At 41.0% G+C, this 19,660-nt stretch overlaps 1 protein-coding gene and 1 pseudogene across 2 annotated transcripts; both read right to left on the bottom strand.

Annotated features, from left to right (window-relative positions):
• On the bottom strand, positions 1-10,627 carry PRRG4 (proline rich and Gla domain 4; the record flags this gene model as incomplete). Its single annotated transcript, XM_080687953.1, has 5 exons — positions 1-235; positions 5,225-5,357; positions 6,221-6,269; positions 7,648-7,811; positions 10,525-10,627. 5 exons carry the CDS (start codon positions 10,625-10,627, stop codon positions 1-3), a joined length of 684 nt encoding a protein of 227 aa, XP_080544079.1.
• A 154-nt stretch (positions 10,628-10,781) lies between these two features.
• Positions 10,782-14,632, bottom strand: LOC308233778 (serine palmitoyltransferase small subunit B-like; annotated as a pseudogene). Its single transcript has 2 exons — positions 14,418-14,632; positions 10,782-10,921 (listed from the first exon to the last, which is right to left on the bottom strand). The product of its transcript is annotated as a serine palmitoyltransferase small subunit B-like (transcript).
• Positions 14,633-19,660: the final 5,028 nt, after the last annotated feature.

Below are 19,660 nucleotides of genomic sequence, written 5' to 3' on the forward strand. Positions count from 1 at the left end.
TTAGTGAGACGGGAGTGACAGAGACTTTTTAAACACCCTAAACCCTTTTGTTGGCCCAGGATATGGCGGTGGTGGCGAAATATTGTGTTTTCTGGTCAGTGCCACTGCCTGTTCATAAGAAGGTAATCCTGTGTCTTCCACCGGAGGTGGTGATGGAAAAAAGACAGCCTCCTCAGGTCTTCTGAAAATGATGGAGGGAGTCTGCCTTCCTCTTCTTACGTAGGTGGCTGAAGAGCTAAACAGAGATACAGCATTTATGTCTAGAAAAGGCAGCAGCTTTAGTTTAAGATGGCAATATTTAAAAATTCAACTGACTAATTTTATAAAAGTTGAACCTAATCCTAACATATAAAGAGCCAGGGTCCATAACGTCCAAAACGATCGGGGACAACCCAACGCCAGGCTGCCCGTGCAGCAGGCTTGGGTGGGAGGGGACTGGCGAGAGGGCTGAACTGCTGACCTCTCGGTCCCTCCTGGGTCACAGGCGCTACAACGACCCAGCACTGACTGCCGCCACCAAGGCGGGTGTGATGCGATTGGTCGGGGGGCCCTGCCATTGCCCCACGATCGCCCCGCAGAAGGAGGCCCAGGCCACCGGCCGGGAGCTCTGCGACTGCCCCAAAGAGGGAGGCCCACGCTACCCAGCCAGCGGTGGTGGGCGGGGCCTCCCACTGTGGGGCGATCAATCGCGGGGCTCCTGGACTGCAAGAGGGCGCAGGCCAGGCTAAAGGACCCCCACCCGAGTGCATGAATTTCGTGCACTGGGCCTCTAGTTTATTAATATAACAACAGGTTTCTAACAGCAGAAAGAGTCTTTCTTGGTCTAGTGCAGTGGTCAGCAAACTCATTAGTCAACAGAGCCAAATATCAACAGTATAACGATTGAAATTTCTTTTGGCCCTAACCGGTTTGGCTCAGTGGATAGAGCGTCAGCCTGCGGACTGAAAGGTCCCAGGTTCGATTCCGGTCAAGGGCATGTACCTTGGTTGCGGGCACATCCCCAGTAGGAGGTGTGCAGGAGGCAGCTGATCGATGTTTCTCTCTCATCGATGTTTCTAACTCTCTATCTCTCTCCCTTCCTCTCTGTGAAAAATCAATAAAATATATATATATAAAAAAAAGAAATTTCTTTTGAGAGCCAAATTTTTTAAACTTAAACTTCTTCTAATGCCACTTCTTCAAAATAGACTCGCCCAGGCCGTGGTATTTTGTGGAAGAGCCACACTCAAGGGGCCAAAGAACCGCATGTGGCTCGCGAGCCGCAGTTTGCCAACCACTGGTCTAGTGGAAAGATCAAGAGCTTTAAAGTCAGACATGGGGATGAAGCTGGATCCTGTCATTTCTTAGTCATGTGACCAAAGGCAAGTTAACCTAACTCAGTTTCCTCCTCTGTAAAGGGGGAATAATAATAGCTACCTCTACGTAAGGACTCAAAATATGCTAATTTCCCTGGTTGAAAACTTTCTCAAAGTATGGTGTGAAACCAAACCCAGGTTTTGTTAAAAGGCAGCTCAACGCCAAGTCAAGGAAACCAATGCCACCGATAATCACAACAGCTGATGTCTGTCTCTCTCCTTTGTCCCCCTCCCGCAGTCCTGCTGCCTGATGGGTAGGTCCCTTCTAAACAGTTCTTTCATCGCATCACTCTTCTCTGCGAAAGTCTAACCTGCAGCCTTCTTCCCGTTGAATCGAGTTCTAACATAAGTGCCTCCTTTTCAAAGCCTCCCTTATTCTGGCCTCGTCCTGTTTTTTAGAGCTCTCTGCTCTTGCCAAGGGAGCCTCTTTCACACTGCTCAGTATGTGCAATGAATTCTGTCCCATCTCTGTGCTTTCACTGGTATGGTTCCCTTCCTCAGATTATGTCTTTTTCCCACTCCATTAATCTAAGCCCAACAATTAAAAAATATATATATATGGCCTAGTTCTAGTCCCACCATTTTCACAAAACTTTTGTCAGCTACACCAGCCAATGAAAATTGAAATGCAATATGGTCCTGATGTTTTGAACCTACCTTTTCCCTCCTCACTTGTAAATTACAAAATGATAATTTAAACATTAGTAAATGGATCTGTTTAGACTGTGAAGCTGGCTAATCTATGCATAAATTAACCTCCTACAGTTATGGCTAACAAGATAATTAAAATTCATAGGTAATCTCCAACCTCTAGTCAATATTTACAATATCCTTCCCAATGAGACAGTTTAGCAGACTCAAAATTCTGTAAACTTTTCCAAACTAAGTAAGTCAATCTGCACCTTAAAACACCCTTTCCTTCAGAGTTAAGAATGAGATCTGAAATTGGAGGGAAGGAGAGAAGAAAAAGATCTGTGTAAATCTAGGAACTGGATAACCAGCCCTTCAATAATTGAGAGGTGACTGAGATCATTACACGTTTACTTAGAGGGCTAAACACAATTCCTCCTCTGTCAGAAATCTGGAATGTTTTCATGGTAGGCTAGTCACTTGCCACATTCGCTAGCTTGTAACGAAAAGTTCTATTTGTCTGCTTATAAGGACCAGAGGTTTTATTTGAACAAATAAATTTTTCCACGTCAACTTTCAAAACTTGAGATATAGAAACAATATAGTAACTGCATCAAAGCCATTAAATATCTACACAGCTATTTCTTACATACATCTTAGATGAGTGAAATCAGAAAGTGCACCAATAACATCTCAAATAAATGGACATCATATCACACCTATTTTACTCCATAAAATAAGAAACTAAGAAATGAAAAGATCTTGTTTCCAATTTCTTGGCATGTTTTTACAGAGGAATGAGACAAACTTTTCTGACAAGGATCTTATTTTTCACTCCTTTCTTTTTCAAATATTTCCTCACCCTTCCCCCATTTCAGACTTGCAAAATATAGAAAGAAAACAAATAACTCTGCTGGAAGAGTTTCTTGGGACAACAGATGAAACGTACTTTAGTAAGTGTCTGAAAGTTAATCCCAACAAAGGAGAATACTTGGTAAACCTAAAATTTAGTCCCCTACAATGCAAAGGGTCGCTGTGAGGGTTAAAGTGAGACAATAGATGTAAAAATGATCTGTGAACTGTACAGCACTATACTGAACTAACATTAAGTGTAACTATTTTTTTTTAAAAGCTGACATTTGTGAGCCTTCTTGTATTCTTTTGAAGGACCAGGGTTTTCAATTTTTAATTTTAATACTTGGAAATACTTTCTGTCTGTTAAATAAGGGAAATTAATAGATGTCATACAGCATAAAAGATAGTGGCTTAAGAAAAATTAAACCAATTCTCCTTACATTCTCTCACTGCTCAGATATTTGCAGGATTTACAGAAATCTGACACACTCCTTAGTCCAGCCCACAGGTCCCATGCCTCAGGGAGCTTTTTGGGAAGTCCAGTTTGGGGACAGAATTACAATTTATGTTGCCCCTGTCCTCTGCCCTCTTTGCTGGCATGTCTCCTGTCCGCACCCTTTCTGTGGGCATCCTTACAGGCCCAGTCCTTTGCCTTCTGTTCTTTCATCTCACTCAGAACTTGCCTATTCTCATGGCTTCAGCTTTTATCCTCCAACAGATGAATCCTAATTCTACATCTGTTGTCCTAAACTCTGACCTTAACAATACAGGAAAAAATTTTATTGTGATAAAATACATATAACTTAAAATTTGCTATATTAGCCATTTTTACCTATACAATTCAGCAGTATTAATTATATTCACAGTGTTCTGTATCATCACCATTATCTAATATCCATAACCTTTTCATCACCTGGTCACCATCATGCGTTTGTTCACTTAACTTGTAAGTTTAAATAGGGATATGTAAGCACCAATTTTGAATAGTTTGTTTAGTATCTGGTGCTTTTTAAATTAACATTATTCTATGCTTACTCATCTATATTTACTGAGAAGATAATATAGAAGCTAGTAACTTTTTATTCCTATAAGTACGTTGAGGTTCTATTATGTAAACAAGTACTGCTTTTATGAATATTCATGAAACTTTATTAATGTGCTATTATCTTCAAGTGGTAACCATTTTATTTTATTAATTTGTATTTGATTTAAAGTATTAGTAAAAATAATTGAATTTAAAAGCTAGTTATTCTTTTTCTATTTGGGTAGCCACATGGCTAGATCTGATTATCACTGTGACTCAGAGTAAACTATGGGACTTCTTGCCTCCGGAAAGAATGTGGGGACACTGGTATCTGCCTCCTGCTCAAGAAGGCAACATGGCCCGGCCCACAGCGTGGTTCAGGGGTTGAGCATCCACCTATGGAGGTCAGGGTTTGATTCCTGGTCAGGGCACATGCCCAGGATGCGGGCTCGATCCCCAGTGTGGGGTGTGCAGGAGGTAATCGATCAATAATTCTCTCTTATCATTGATGTTTCTATCCCTGTCTTCCTCTCTAAAATCAAGTAAAATATTTTTTTTTTAAAAAAAGGAAACATTGAAAATTTAAGCTGACATTTGTGAATCTTCTTGTATTCTTTTGAAGGACCTTAGACACAGCATTTTAAAGTTTTTTATTTGAGTTAAATTAGGCAACCAAACAGCTATCATATACTATCATATACAGAGGAAACTGGGGACACATGACAAGGAAATGCAATGTACTATCTTGATTGGCTCCTAGAGCAAAAAGAGGACAATAATGGAAAAATTGGTGAAATCTAAAGAAGGTCTGGAATTTAGTTAATATTAATGTACCAATGTTGTTTTTTTAAACTTTTATTTTTATTTTGTTAATGCTCACCCAAAGATATTTTTATATTGATCTTTTAGAGAGAGTGGAATAGAGAAGGAAAGACAGAGAGAAACATCGAAGTGAGAGAAGCACATCAATTAGTTCCCTCCTGCACGTGCCCCAACCCGGGCCCAGGCCAGGAAGGAACCTGCATCCTGCATCTGAGGTACGTGCCCTTGACCAGAATCAAACCCGGGACCCTTTGGTCTGCAGGCCGATGCTCTATCCACTGAGCCAATCCGGCCAGGGCCCAATGCTGTTTTATTAGTTTTACAAATGTACTATGATAACGTAAGCTGTTAACAATGAGGGGAACTGGGTGAAAGATATATGGTACTTCTTTGAACTACCTTTGTCACTCTCCTGTATATCTAAAATTATTCCAAAATAAAAAGTTTATTTAAAAAACAGGCAGCCATTTTAAATCCACTCAAAAATAACAGTACAGAATGTGTAATAGTGAATTAAATATTTTCACTTGGTACTTACCCTGGATGCTCTTGCCGGTTACACTTAGTGATACAAAGATAGTAACCAAGTAATCCAAAAATAACCAAAAATACTCCAGCAGCAATTAGTCCAGTCAGAAGGCCCAAAACGTCAATTTTCTCTCTGTTACCACCTTAAGAAAAATCATTAAAATAACATAAATATAACACCTGAAAAGCCCTAGTTGTGATTTCAATAAATTTAACCCTGGGTCTAAGCACAGTATTAAGCATCAATAATTAATATTAATTTAAAAAAAATCTTTGTGCTAAAGATATGACCTAAAGAATTTTAAACAACACTTCCTGAAAGCCCTAGTTATGGTTTTGTTTATTTTAAATAGGTCATATTACATGAATAATATTCAAGACTAGGCGGGATAAACTTTGTTCCACTAGGCACACTTTGATATTAACTCTAAGATAAATGTATTGAGCAACTCTAGTGTAGCTGTGTAATATAGTCTCCCTATAAGCTTGGGCCCTACGCAAGAGGAATGAAAGAATAGCTGGCAAAAAACCTACCTGACTAAAAGTCAACTAGAGATGATCAATATACTAGTAGGTAAAGACAGGATGGTCCCTCTCTAGAAGTTACTTCATTTTACCTAACCATCTTAACTTACCTAGTAACATAGGATTTCCATTCACTTGTAATGGTTAAAAATAAAAAGACAAAACAATTAAAACAGTTTAACTACCTGAAAGCAATGGAGTACAACTTTTATTCTGTGCAAGTCTTGACTTAGCTGAGCTGTTTAAAGCAGCTTTAAGCCTATTATCTCATTTCCCGAGTATCTCACCAAACTTGATTTTCATTGTATAAATAGATGAATGGGGCCTTTCTATCTTAGATAGCCCAGTGTATAATTGAGAAATTTTCCTTGAATTTACAAGGTAAGTATGTTGAGCAACAACCAAACTCAAATAATGAAACTAAATGTATTATAAAAGAAAGGGTGTGGGAAAAACATTATTTAATCAATTCTTGTCTTACCTGATTTTGTGGTTGGTCCTTTAACTGAATAGTCCTGCCAAAATGCCAGCTAAGAGAAAGATAAATTTCCAAGTCAATTTCATGTCATTGTCATTTTATTTGGTCCCCAATGACCTAGACTAGGGGCCGTAAATTTTTGGCAGATATACCACAGGTAGGATACCAGTTCATTCAAGCTAAAGGGTGTGATTCACTCTAATTAAAGCACTACCATGCATTAAATGGTCAGGGGATTTTTGCCAGTTCCACCTCTCCACCACTATACCCTGCTATTCTCCCTTCACCTGCCCAGAGCTCCCACTCAGGCATCAGGGAAACTATTGCATTGCAGAGTCGGTGAAAGTACCAGAGGTAGAAGCTGAGGCAGGAGACTAATTTTTGAAAAGGAGTCTGAATTTTTCGATGCTAAGTGGGCCCTGGGTTTGCTAGATTTTATTGCAAGGTATTTAATGATTTAGAAAGACATCCCCAAGGCTGTTTAAGTTCAGTGTTACTTGAGAGAATGGGAGCGATTTTAAGGAACCATCATAAAATTACAAAATGGGTTTGTCAAAAACAGAATAAAATCTCAACAGGCACCCTTACAAAGTGTAGACTTTGTTTTCCTTCTCTAATACAGGCGGCGGATATTAGCCCGGAGGCTGGGCACAGTTTGGGGGAAAAAGAACTACATTCCATTAAAACCTGCATTTGAAGGATACCAAGTGAGGTTCTTATTGACCAAAGAGTAAAATGGAACTTTTGAGGAAGGGAAAAAGGAGCTGGGGTTATTTAATCTACAAAAGTAAAGAATCTGGGTCATTTAACATTCTTCAAGAATATGCCAGATTATAACAAGGCCAGTGCTGTCTCTGTTTTGTGCCTTTACAAGATTAACAGACAGGATTTAATTATATTTTAAGGGAGAACGTCTGAAAGTTTCGCCCTTAAATTTACACAGTCATGCCAAACAACAAACTCCTGAGTGCGGGGACTGTCTATTTTGTACCTTCAGGCTCTCGCAGAGCACTTGGCACGTGGTAGATTGCCAATACTTGGAATATAAATACAGTCATCCGAAAGGTGAGGCCACTGTCAGAAAACCCTGCTCAGAGTCTTGGATTAAAGCCTGTGTCAGAGAACTAACTCAAATTATATCCTGAAGTTTAATTCATTCTGCTTCATGATTGTTTTTGAAGATAATAAACATCAAACACACAAAATGACAGCATAATCGATCGTCTGCTGATTACTCTAAGCCCAGTTAATTAAGCATAAAGCCAAGTCTAAAGTAAAAGCTAACTCGCTTTTTAAGAAAGTAGAAAAGAGATAACAGGTATAGAATCCTAATTTTATTTAAAGCATTACATCTCTAATGACTGCAAGTGCCATTTTCTGAAGTACGACTTAATACGTTTCCAGACAATTAACATCATTAACCGAATTACCGTTTTATCTTCATCCACAAAAATCTCTCTGGCTTCTTCATAATTGCAGAGTTCTTCATTGCACTCTCTCTCTAGGTCACCTGGCGTGAAGAGCTCCAAATCAAACTTATTATATAGCAGGTGTCTATGTATGAAAGAGTTTGCTTCTTCTTTTGATGTAAATACTAATAAAGAAATAGAAAGATTTCAAATACTGATAACAATAAAAAAGAAAGTTCCTATTTAAATTATGAAAAGAGTGAATAGTTCTCTTGATGTAGCTAAATTACACCAAACTTTCTTGTGTGGTTTTCAAAGTTGCCAAAAAGAAATATCAGTAAAAATAAGTCTATCAGTTGAAGCAATTGGTAGATATAGTCTGGTGTTACTCAGCTTGACATGGGTTTAAAATACTAAACCAGTAATACAGTACCTCAAAGCCTGCCTAACTTAGCTATAGCTACATGAAATCTAATTTCGGAAAGGAGAATCAGAAATCTGCTTCTGTATTGCTACTTCTCAGATTTGCCCAGATCTTCACATTTTATTGACTAGAAAGCGGTGCCAAATTTCTCGCTGTCGGTCTTCTGTTCGAATAGGTTATCTGAGTTATAGAAATATCCCTACCTTCCGCATGGCACTCAGTAAGGCTACTTTCAACTTGAAAGGAATACAAGAGAGGCATAAACATGTTTTATTGTTCCTGAAGTGATATTTATGCCAGTACAAATCCTCACCCAGAGGCTGCTTGCCACTTCCCTGAGTGTGAAAGTTCCAATTCGATCAGTGCCTTATCAAACTTTTCCCTGCCTCCCTTACAGTCTTAGGAGCAATACTGCCTTTTATTGTTTGGGTTCTAAGTAACCCTGAAAGTGCTTATATTTGAAAGAAGCAAACTTCCTTGCTCTGGATCATCCTGAACTTCCACAAGAGATTCTGTTTTCCCTCTGGTCTTTGCACTTTGGATCTGCCTCCTCGGATTCTCTATCCATCTCCATTTATCCTGCCTTCTAGGAGGCTCTCTGTGCATTTCACCATTTCAGACCCACCAATCCAAATATTTCATTCTCTTCCTCTCTCCTGTCTCCCCATGTTTTCTAAGTAAATTCCTTTTAAGTCACTGGCCTTTATCAGAATTTAGCTGTAGGTTTTCCTAGTTACTTTTCATATTCCCATTTATTATATATCTTTTCATATATCTTATTTGCATATAGAGAGCATTGGCTTCTGTGCCATACAATTCTCCTAAGACAGAGTTACTGCTACACACTTTCCTCTGCAGGTCTCCGGTACTACCTCTGAGTTTATGGAGACTTCCTGTTTACACCCTGTCCCCTAGATCAATGAAGAGACAGGCCCTCCAAGGCAAGGATTACACAGCTATTATGAAAATTACAATCTTTCATTTCTACATCTCCAGTACCTAGCATAGGGCCTGGCACAGAGTATGTGTTAACGAAGTGGTTAATAACGGATCAAGTTGGCTTTTTAAACATAGAGGATTCCTCTTTTACATTTCCCACAGATATCACCAGCCTTTTGCATTCAAGTATGATCTCTAAATTCCGTCCAGAGTTCGTGATATTTTTGATAGTGTCTTTTTGACTGTTATTGTGTGCATAGATGGATACATTCACAAGGCTTCTGGGGATCAGCATCTGGTCCCACGGAGAATGGATCATCAACCTCATATATGAGTGAACTTACCAGTACATATATGGTACAACTTGGGAGATACCAAGAAGGATCTCCTTCCAAAATCTGTCCTTTTACCACGAGCTAGCCTATCCAATTGCCTAGAATTCTGTCATCAGGGTTCTCTCTCTCTCTCTCCCTCTCCCCGTCCCCTCCCCCGCCCCTGCCCCAGACGGTTTAACACACTAAGCTGTATTAATCATTAATAAGTCATCCAGGAGTATTAGTGTAACAGATCCTTCCCAAATGAAAATGAGCTGAGAGTAGGATCTGATGAGAAGGGAGAAGGGACAGGAATGTGTGAGGAAGTACATCCAAGGTACTAGTGCTGGGTAGGGAAGCACAATGACAAGGCAGGGAGAAGGATGCTGAGAGCCAAAGCATCCCCCCCCCCTTTTCTGTTTTGTTTGTTTGTTTGTTTGTTTGTTTTTCTGTTAGACTCTTAAGACATGGGCAGGAACCAGTCTATTTATGACCTGGAACCCACAAGGTGTGAAAATATAGGTTAGGAAGCCCGAAACCTAATCTCACAACCATCCGACTATATCCAGAGATTTGAAAATCAAAAAGCACCTCAGAGATCATTCCACTCCTCACCCCCATGACTTTACAGATGAAGAAATTCAAGCCAACAGGCATCAAGTTACTTGCCTAGGGTCTCAACAAATCCAGACCAGATCTTGGACTCTCTATCTTTCCAGGAAGAACAACTCATTATGCTCATTATAATTACCACATAGCCTCATGTAATAAAAAAAGAAAGAAAGAAGAAAGAAAGAAAGGAAGAAAGAAAGAAAGAAAGAAAGAAAGAAAGAAAGAGAAAGAGAGAAAGAAAGAAAGAAGTCGCTCACTGATTTTAGAACTTGAAATAGGTTCCCCATTCAGGTTAACCACAAACCAGATCTTAAATGTGTGTGTGTGTGTGTGTGTGTGTGTGTGTGTGTGTGTGTGTGAGATTATATATATATATATATATATATATATATATATATAATCAAAAGTAACTCAAAATCAGTTTGTATACATTGTATTTAACAAACCACAACATTACCAAATAAACCACAAATTAAACTAAAGAATATTTTAGTGCTCCTATGACTGACGAGGGCATGTAATTTCAAATACTGCGCTTTCTAATTTGAGATCTGTAATAGGCAGCTTGGGTTCCAAGAGGGTTTTCTGGGAAACTGAAGCCATGCTCACCTTCTGCCCCCGCATGCCCAGACTCCTCTGGACCTCTTGTACAGAGAGGAAACGCGATGGTAGCTACGGGCAGTTGGCTGAGTAGAATCAGAAGCGTAAACATAGTCCAGCAACGGTCAAACAAACTAAAACAGAAACGAACAGAAAAACACGTCGAAAAAGCCCCTGCCTCAGCATTTTGAGTTTCTGTAGGACCTGAGTCACGGACCTGTTGTGCTCAAAGCCACCGGACAATTGTGCCCCGCGCGCGGTTTCGATCACCCGGGTCCAATCCGCGCCCTGAAAGCGGCCGCGAAAGTGCCTGGGGACAAACGCCGCGCCCCGAACTCGGCCGACGCCCGGGCAGGCACCTGCCGCCACGGGCGACCCTCCGCCTCGAGTTGCAATTGGACCCGATCTGCGGAGTGGCCGCTCCGAGAAACCCATCCCTCCCCCGGGCCAGGCACCTGCAGCTCCGGGCGCATGTTCCCGCAGCTCCCGGCCGGAGCCCCGTCGTAGGGTAGTGTCTGCGGCCGCCAGACCCTCCGTCTCTGCGCGCCCCCCAAATCTTGGCAATGCTCTCTGCAGGACGGGGTGGCCCTAGCGCTTGGGCCAAGGAAGCGCCTGGGGTCCGCGAAGAAGTGCCCTGACCGGCACGGGGACGCGCGCGACGGAACTTCCTGCCTGGATCCCGGGAGGCCGCGAAGCCGATCTGTGGGAAAGGAAGGCGGCGGCTACCTGGGGAGCACCTGGCGGCGCCGCTCCTCCCCCCCGGCGGCGGGCGGCCAATTGGCGGGCGTCTCCCGGGAGCTCGCGCTGCGCTTTCTTAGTCGTGAACCTTCTGTCCTGAGCCCTCGGCGAGCCTGGCCTTAGCCTCCGGTTCTAGATCCGGCTTTTTCTGAGACTTCAGCGGGAGGGGGGAAGGGGGGGCGGGGGGAGGTAAGGGGGGGGTGGTATTTTCAGTTCTCAGTGGTCAGCGGAGCGCCCTCGGGGCGTCCGGAGGTTTTCGGGTTTGGGTTCCACTAGGCTGGGGCGGGGGACGGGGGGCGGGGGGGGGGTCTTGTGGTTACCTTGACTCAACATTTCTAAAAGGGTGATCTGGGAACAAGAACAAAATATGCATCAGAGAAAATTCACTTTATTAATAATATGAAATGGGAAGTGACATTGAAATTATTCGATGGTATTTGTTCACCAACTCGCTAGATCTGGGACGCCTCCAAGATCTTTTCAAGGACTCTCCGAGATCAAAACTATTTACAATAGAATAATAAGACAATTTGCCTTTTTCATTTTCTTAATTTATAAAATTAAGCTTAATTTTATTTTGCAAAAAATCAACAAATATGTGTTCATCTGGTTTGTCTTCAAACCACGTGTTTGTTTTTTTTTTACAAACATGCCAGTTTTTTGGCATGCCAAACTTCAAGTTTTACTAACATTAGTATTCATTGAGAGGAAAGAAAAACTGCATTGCTTGATCTTTGGTAATTAGCAGTATAATTAAAAACTTGTAATTGTTTTTAAGATAAACACTTTGAAGGAAATTTAATAAGTCTTGTTTTTGCTCTTCAAAGGAGCAACTATACCAAAGCATTTACCTGGATCTATCAAGTTCCTGCTGGTAGAATATTACTTCCAACCTATTTATTAGCTTTTCTTCTTGTAGTCCCATATATGCTCCCCTCCCTCCACTGAATGAAAGTACAGAAAAAAAGCAATTTATTTCTTCTTCCCTCCCCACTCCTAGAATCATTCAAGGGAAGACAACATCACAAGTCACAACATCTGAATTTACTTTGATTATATTTTACTTCTTATACTTAAAACTAGAGGCCCGGTGCATGAAATTTGTGCACAGGGGTGTGTGTGTTTCCCTTAGCCCAGCCTGCACCCTTTCCAATCTGGGACCCCTCGAGGGATGTCCGACTGCCTGCTTAGGCCCAATCCCATCCCTCTCACAATCTAGGACTGCTGGCACCCAACTGCTCGCCTGCCTGCCTGCTTGATTGCCCCTAACTGCTTCTGCCTGCCAGCCTGATCACCCCCTAACCACTCCCCTGCCAGCCTAATCGATGCCTAACTGCTCCCCTGCTGGCCCGATTGCCCCTAACTGCCCTTCCCTGTCGGCCTGGTCACCCCTAACTGCCTTCCCCTGCAGGCCTGGTTGCCTCCAACTGCCTTCCCCTGTAGGCCTGGTCCCCCCCAACTGCCCTCCCCTGCAGGCCTGGTCCCTCCCAACTGCCCTCCCCTGCTGGCCCAGTCACCCCTAACTGCCCTCCCCTGCTGGCCTGGTCTCCCCAACTGCCCTCCCCTGCAGACCTGATTGCCCCCAACTGCCCTCACCTGCAGGCCTGGTCACCCCCAACTGCCCTCCCCTGCAGGCCTGATCTCCCACAACTGCCCTCCCCTGCAGGCCTGATTGCCCACAGCTGCCCTCCCCTGCTGGCCATCTTGTGTCCACATGGGGCGGCCATCTTTGACCACATCAGGGCAGCCATCTTGTGTTGGAGTGATGGTCAATTTGGATATTACCTCTTTATTATATAGGATTATTTTGTATTATAATACTGGGTTATCTAAAACCAACATTGATGGTATTAAATTGTTATAAAACCAGAGTTTTAGAGGCATTTGAAACAATTCAGGAACCATGTCTGAAAGGAGATAATTGCCTCAAAGTAAAAGAATTTTAGGTGTCAGTAGTTGAATAAGAAACAAAACTTTAGGGGGCCCATATTTTTTATTCACATCTTTACATTATTAACAAGGATATGATACTTTTGACAGCCTACAAAAAGTTTTTAAAAATATATCCTTTTTAAAAAATATATATTTTATTGATTTTTTTACAGAAAGGAAGGGAGAGGGATAGAGAGTTAGAAACATCGATGAGAGAGAAACATCGATCAACTGCCTCCTGCACACTCCCTACTGGGGATGTGCCCACAACCAAGGTACATGCCCTTGACCGGAATCGAACCTGGGACCCTTCAGTGCATAGGCCAAGAGCCAAACCGGTCAGGGCTAAAATATATTCTTTAGTATAGAATAGGGATCAAGGGAGCATTTTATTTTATTTCATTTTTAAATATTTTTTATTGATTTTAGAAAGAGAGGAAAGAGAAGGGAGAGAGAGAGAGAGAGAACCATTAATGTGAGAGAGAAACATCTACAGAGAGAAACATCTGCACAACCCCTACTGGGGATCAAGCCTGCAACCTGGGCATGTGCCCTGACCTGGAATTGAACCAGCAAACTTTGTGCATGGAATGATGCTCAACCAACTGAGCCACACTGATCAAAACAAGGGATCATTTTAAACATGATTCTGGTAAGTCTCTTATGAGCCTACTTTCCAGAAAAAGTTTATATGAAATTTCCTGATTTAAAAAAATCTAAAGTCATATATTTAAGTTGAGAAAATATGCTATGTGAGGTTAAGGTCATTGTATTATCTATGAGCTGATGCACAGTGTAAGATGTATAAAAGAACCTAAACAGACATCTATCTCAAATTTCAGGCAGGATATAAGAGTGCATAGAGAAGTGAGAGCTTTTTAGATCAGATAGTGAAAGAAGACACAGTATTCATCTCAAACAATAAGTTGTAAGCAACATATACGTATACAATGCCAATTCATAGAATGTAAACAACATCCATTAAAAAGTGTACTGTGAGCCAAAACCGGTTTGGCTCAGTGGATAGAGCGTCGGCCTGCGGACTGAAGGGTCCCGGGTTCGATTCCGGTCAAGGGCATGTACCTTGGTTGTGGGCGCATCCCCAGTGGGGGGTGTGCATGAGGCAGCTGATCGATGTTTCTCTCTCATCGATGTTTCTAACTCTCTATCCCTCTTCCTTCCTCTCTGTGAAAAATCAATAAAATATATTTAAAAAAAAAAAAAAAGTGTACTGTGATAGCCACACATTTTACAGAAAGATTCCCAAGCCAGGCAGATGTGGATTGAGATAAAAACATAGGCAATATAGACCATCATAACAAAGACGGTTAGTAAGATGGTATTGAACTTGGATCGCTCCCGCGGCTCCACGGCTGCGCAGCAGCTGATGATTTGGTATTGGTAGTAGAAGCCAGGAGAAAGAGTCCTTAACACACCTGAAATCCATGGTTGGCTATTCAAGCTGCAGAAAGTCTGTCTTGCCCAGAAGGGTCCAGGTTTGGATTCTTGTCCTTGTTTCTGCACAGACTGATCCTGGGTTACTTTTCCTCTCTGAGTTGCTGTTGTGTTTTGTTTTTTTTTAAATATATTTTATTGATTTTTTACAGAGAGGAGGGGAGAGGGAGAGTTAGAAACATCAATGGGAGAGAAACATCGATCAGCTGCCTCCTGCACACCCCCTACTGGGGATGTGCCCGCAACCAAGGTACATGCCCTTGACCGGAATCGAACCTGGGACCCTTCAGTCCGCAGGCCGACGCTCTATCCACTGAGCCAAACCGGTCAGGGCTGAGTTGCTGTTTCTTTGTCTCCTGGTTGGGTATATCTTCTTGCGCCTTAGGTGAGCACCCACACTTTGGCGCCTCTCCAGATGCTGTGAACTACCCACTGTGCTGGGCACCTCAGAGTTTCCTAGAGTTGGGTGTTAGACCCTGCTGTCTGCACCATTGCTAAAACCACCATTCTGCTGGACTGATTCCTGTAATCAATTAGTGACAAAAGGAAAACACTCCCCCACAAACTTATGTCCAACAGCACTTTTCCCAGTGATCCTTCCAGTTCATTTTCATTCTCTCCAGAGGCCATTTGACGTGTAATGATGTCATCATTCTGCTAACTAATAGAATGTCTGCATGTGTATTCTTTTTTTTTTTAAAATATATTTTATTGATTTTTTTACAGAGAGGAAGGGAGAGGGAGAGAGAGCCAGAAACATCGATGAGAGAGAAACATCCATCAGTTGCCTCCTGCACACCCCCCACTGGGGATGCGCCCACAACCAAGGTACATGCCCTTGACCAGAATCAAACCTGGGACCCTTGAGTCCGCAGGCCGACGCTCTATCCACTGAGCCAAACGGGTCAGGGCTGCATGTGTATTCTTGTGTTTTCTAGTATTTTCTAGGGTAGTTGATTTAAGGATCAATATGTATATATTTCTAAATAATAGAAATTTGTAAAGATTAATAAAATGTTTTACCTCAGTATTTCTGTAATTTTATTAGCTAACCTTGGTCTGATCTGTCAGGATAGCTATAACCTCATTATTCTCAAATAAATGGTTATGTTAAAATCTTGAACTTTTCTTTGAGTCTATAGAGAAACACAACAAAAAGTAAGTACTCGTTGTTGCCTTGATTTGAAATAATATTTTGAAATTTTCTGTTTTAACATGTAATAGAAATACCGTTAGATGGCATTCACATAAGTGAAAGCTCTTTGGGGCCCTTGTTAATGTTAAAGATTATATAAAGTTCCCAAGATAAAAGTGTTTGAGAACTGCTGCCATAAGTAATGAAGGCAGCAGGTGGACAAAGGACCTCTGGCCGGTGCTTTTCTCATCCTTCTTTGTCCAAACAACGTGCTCAGCAATTCTTTGGAACATCATTTAAGGTTCCATGCTTTGGTCCAAGTGGCTTGGCACTTGCTGGAAGCCAACGGAAATATTCTCCCCCACCCCTTCTAATCTTTGGTTAAGTCAATTTCCACTAAATTTTCTCTTTTTTTCTCCCCACAAAGACTACTATTGTCTATTTTACCTTAATTTGTTAGAATCCACTGTATTCTTCTTTAATCTTCTACAGAAAATTTGTTTTCACTGATTCCTTTAGACCAGGTATGGGGAACGTCCGGCCTGCGGACCATATAAGGCCCGCAAAATCATCTGGTCTGGCCCTGCCAAGGCATTAGGGGTGAGTTAATTAAATATTTGACCAAATATAGCAGGCTAATTTTTAAATTGATAATTTTGTATGGCCCATGAATGATGTTAAAAATATCCAAATGGCCCTTGGCAGAAAAAGGTTCCCCACCCCTGCTTTACAAGTTCCAACTCCTGTTCGCCTTGTTCTCTAACCTGGTCCTATCATAGATCCTTCTTCTTTCACCCTTCAATTCTTTTATTGCCCTTAAGCAAATGGGATCAGACTAAAGAGGCTAGAAATGATTTCTTGCTGGTTGACATCCTATAACAAAAAAATGTCTTCATTAAAATACCCATTCTTCTGTTAATTCACTCATTTAGCCAAACCATGACACTAACACCTAAGGATGGAGAGATAATCACTGTCCTTATTTTTGAGAAGAATGTAATCTAAGATCTATAAGAATGTGGGCCTATACATTTTTTATCAAGAGCAAGAACTGACTTATTCAGCTTTATATTCTATACAGTACCCAGCAGAGTGCTTTCTATGTTGTTTGTGCTCAATATATTTTTTTTGGGTGGAAGCCATTTCTTTTCAGGTGGGAAAAGAACTTCACACTATTTTGGGAGTGGCAAATGGTCAGATGCCTCATGCTGGGGAATCAGCAGATATGAACTTCAATGACATTCCTCGGTAGAAGGCATCCACCCACATATCTGGATATTTGGACCAAAATAAATGAGGCTTTGTGTTTATGTGAAATATCAGAGTTTATAGTCTGAGAGGGGAGGCAGATATAGAAATGAGTCTGTTCCTCAGTAGTGAAGTACATCCTGAATGTTTCCCTGTAATATTGGATCCTACAGAATATTATAGCATTTGGCAATATGCACATAAACATCAGCCACTATGGAACTGCAAGTAGATATCATTGAGAGTAGATAGCAAAGAGAAGAACATAGTCAGAAACAACATTGTCCAAGATGGTTGATTTCTTCTATTTACTAGCAGTATTTATTTTCTTATCTTGTACCATTTGCTTGTTAAAGTCACAATATTCTCATGCCTTTCTTCCAAAGCATTTTAAGTGCTCATATTCTGGCCATCTGTGGAGTTGGGCCAGATATTATGATTCTTACTTTACAAAGAGAGAGCATGAAATAAAAGGTCTTGGATGGTCATTGGCCAAGTAGGAGCCTGGCTCTTGACTCTTTTCAGTACTTTTTTTGAGTTATTACCAAGCAATGGAGGGCACTAGGTAAAGAATTATTTAATTTAAAAAGAAATAAGAAAAAAAAAAACCCAGAGCAATGAGATTAAAATATGTGGGTTAATGTGATAATGCATCTTTGAGTTTGAGCACATAACCCGCCCACTTACCTGTGTGAATTCAACACTGAAACGGAAACTTGCTTTACTTTTCATGCCTACTGTGGGCATGAGGGTTGACTCAAGGGCTGTGACAGGAAATGTTAAGGTTGTGGCCATGAAGCTCTTACAGCATGAGATCACATTCACATTCTTAAAGACACAGTGATGACTGTACCGTTCAACTACTTGGAACAGGAGATGCAACTTTCCTGGACTTGATATTTCTGTGACATTTTAGCCTTGACATTTCAACATCAATTGTTTGCAATTTTAATTTATTCTAGTAAAATCAGCAGGTGGAAAAGGAAAGACTCCTAGTGTTCAAGGGTGATTATATGCTCGTCTACAGGAATTTTCAGATTCAACAAACAGGTAAATGTTTATTTTAAACATTTGGTTAAAGTCCACTAAAGGAATTTTTGACTAGAGTTCATATTTACTTCTCTCATTTAAGAACAATGACTGTTAATAACAAAGCAAATAATATCAAGAACAGTGTGAGGGGTCATCTGGTTTCATGTGACACTGGGTAATAAGAACTACGTGTCATGCTTTTAAAAATGAGTAATCCTTAAAATCCTTACACAGCATATAAGAATCACCGTGGTTCTGAGATGCCCACAGGGGCCTGTGACAGGGACTCGTGTCACAACTGGTCACAAAACTCTCACTCTTTGTTCAGGCCTTGGCATTTTTACAACTATAATTAATTCTTTGACTCACAGACTCATTTTATCATCATAGTCTTACTGTCTGATTGCCACACATTTTTTGGTCTCTATTTTGGAAACTCATGTTCAGGTGTTCTAAGAAAACATAGACATTATTTTCATACATAAGTTTATTTGGCATCAATTGCAAAACTATACTTTCTATCCACAACGTGAGAAAGGGGGGTTTAAAAAATCATGCATTTTGTTAATTCTGCATGCAAGAAGGATAATAACGCGGTGTGTTGCTATTACTGATATGATTAAAGGCACACATTTCGTGGGAGAACTGTTAGGAAGTCTATACGCCAGGCTTCCATTCATCCTTCTTTGGCAGACAAGTCTCCTTTGTTATTTTATGTATCACTCTGGTGTGAAGCTCTCAAATAAGGGTTCTCGAAACATGAGTTTTGAAATATAAAATGTGGGGTTTTAAGCATTGTTTCTCTTACTGATGTACTCTAACGGCTTTAGTAAAATTTATGGCGCTCCTTTACCCACTTTCAACAATGCCTCCATGACATTTCCAGAGAGCCAGGAACAAAATCTACCAGTCTTCAAATCTCACCTGGCACATGGCAAGATTTCCTAAGTGAATGCAAGAATTAATAAATCCTAGTCCTGAGTCTGCTTCTCTCCAGCTAGATGACTTTGAACAAATCACTTCTCTGAACTCTGTCGTCCTCTTCTGAGATATTGAGGGCTTGGTCTGAATAAACCACAAGATTCCTTCCTATGCTAAAATTCTATGCTTCTTTGACCATCCTTAATAATAGAAGAGTAAAGATACTCTACTTAAATAAATTTCTGATTATTTTTTCCTGTCTGGGTAGTCTTAGATTACTTGCTATTATATAATTTATTAGAGGCCCAGTGCACGTGGGGTCCCTCGGCCTGGCCTGCACCCTCTCACAATCCAGGACCCCTTAGGGCAGTGGTTCTCAACCTTCCTAATGCCCCGACCCTTTAATACAGTTCCTCATGTTGTGGTGACCCCCAACCATAAAATTATTTTCGTTGCTACTTCATAACTGTAATTATGCTACTGTTATGAATCGTAATGTAAACATCTGGTATGCAGGATGTATTTTTATTGTTGCAAATTGAACATAATTAAAGCATAGTGATGAATCACAAAAACAATATGTAATTATATATCTTGAAATATTTATTTCTAATTACAAATAAATGAAATTTTGTCTTGAAGCATGGTGTAGCATGGGTAACAGTCTTAATATAACAACAGTAA

Source organism: Plecotus auritus, assembly GCF_963455305.1.
Source record: "Plecotus auritus genome assembly, chromosome: 9".
Lineage (NCBI taxonomy): Eukaryota > Metazoa > Chordata > Mammalia > Chiroptera > Vespertilionidae > Plecotus > Plecotus auritus.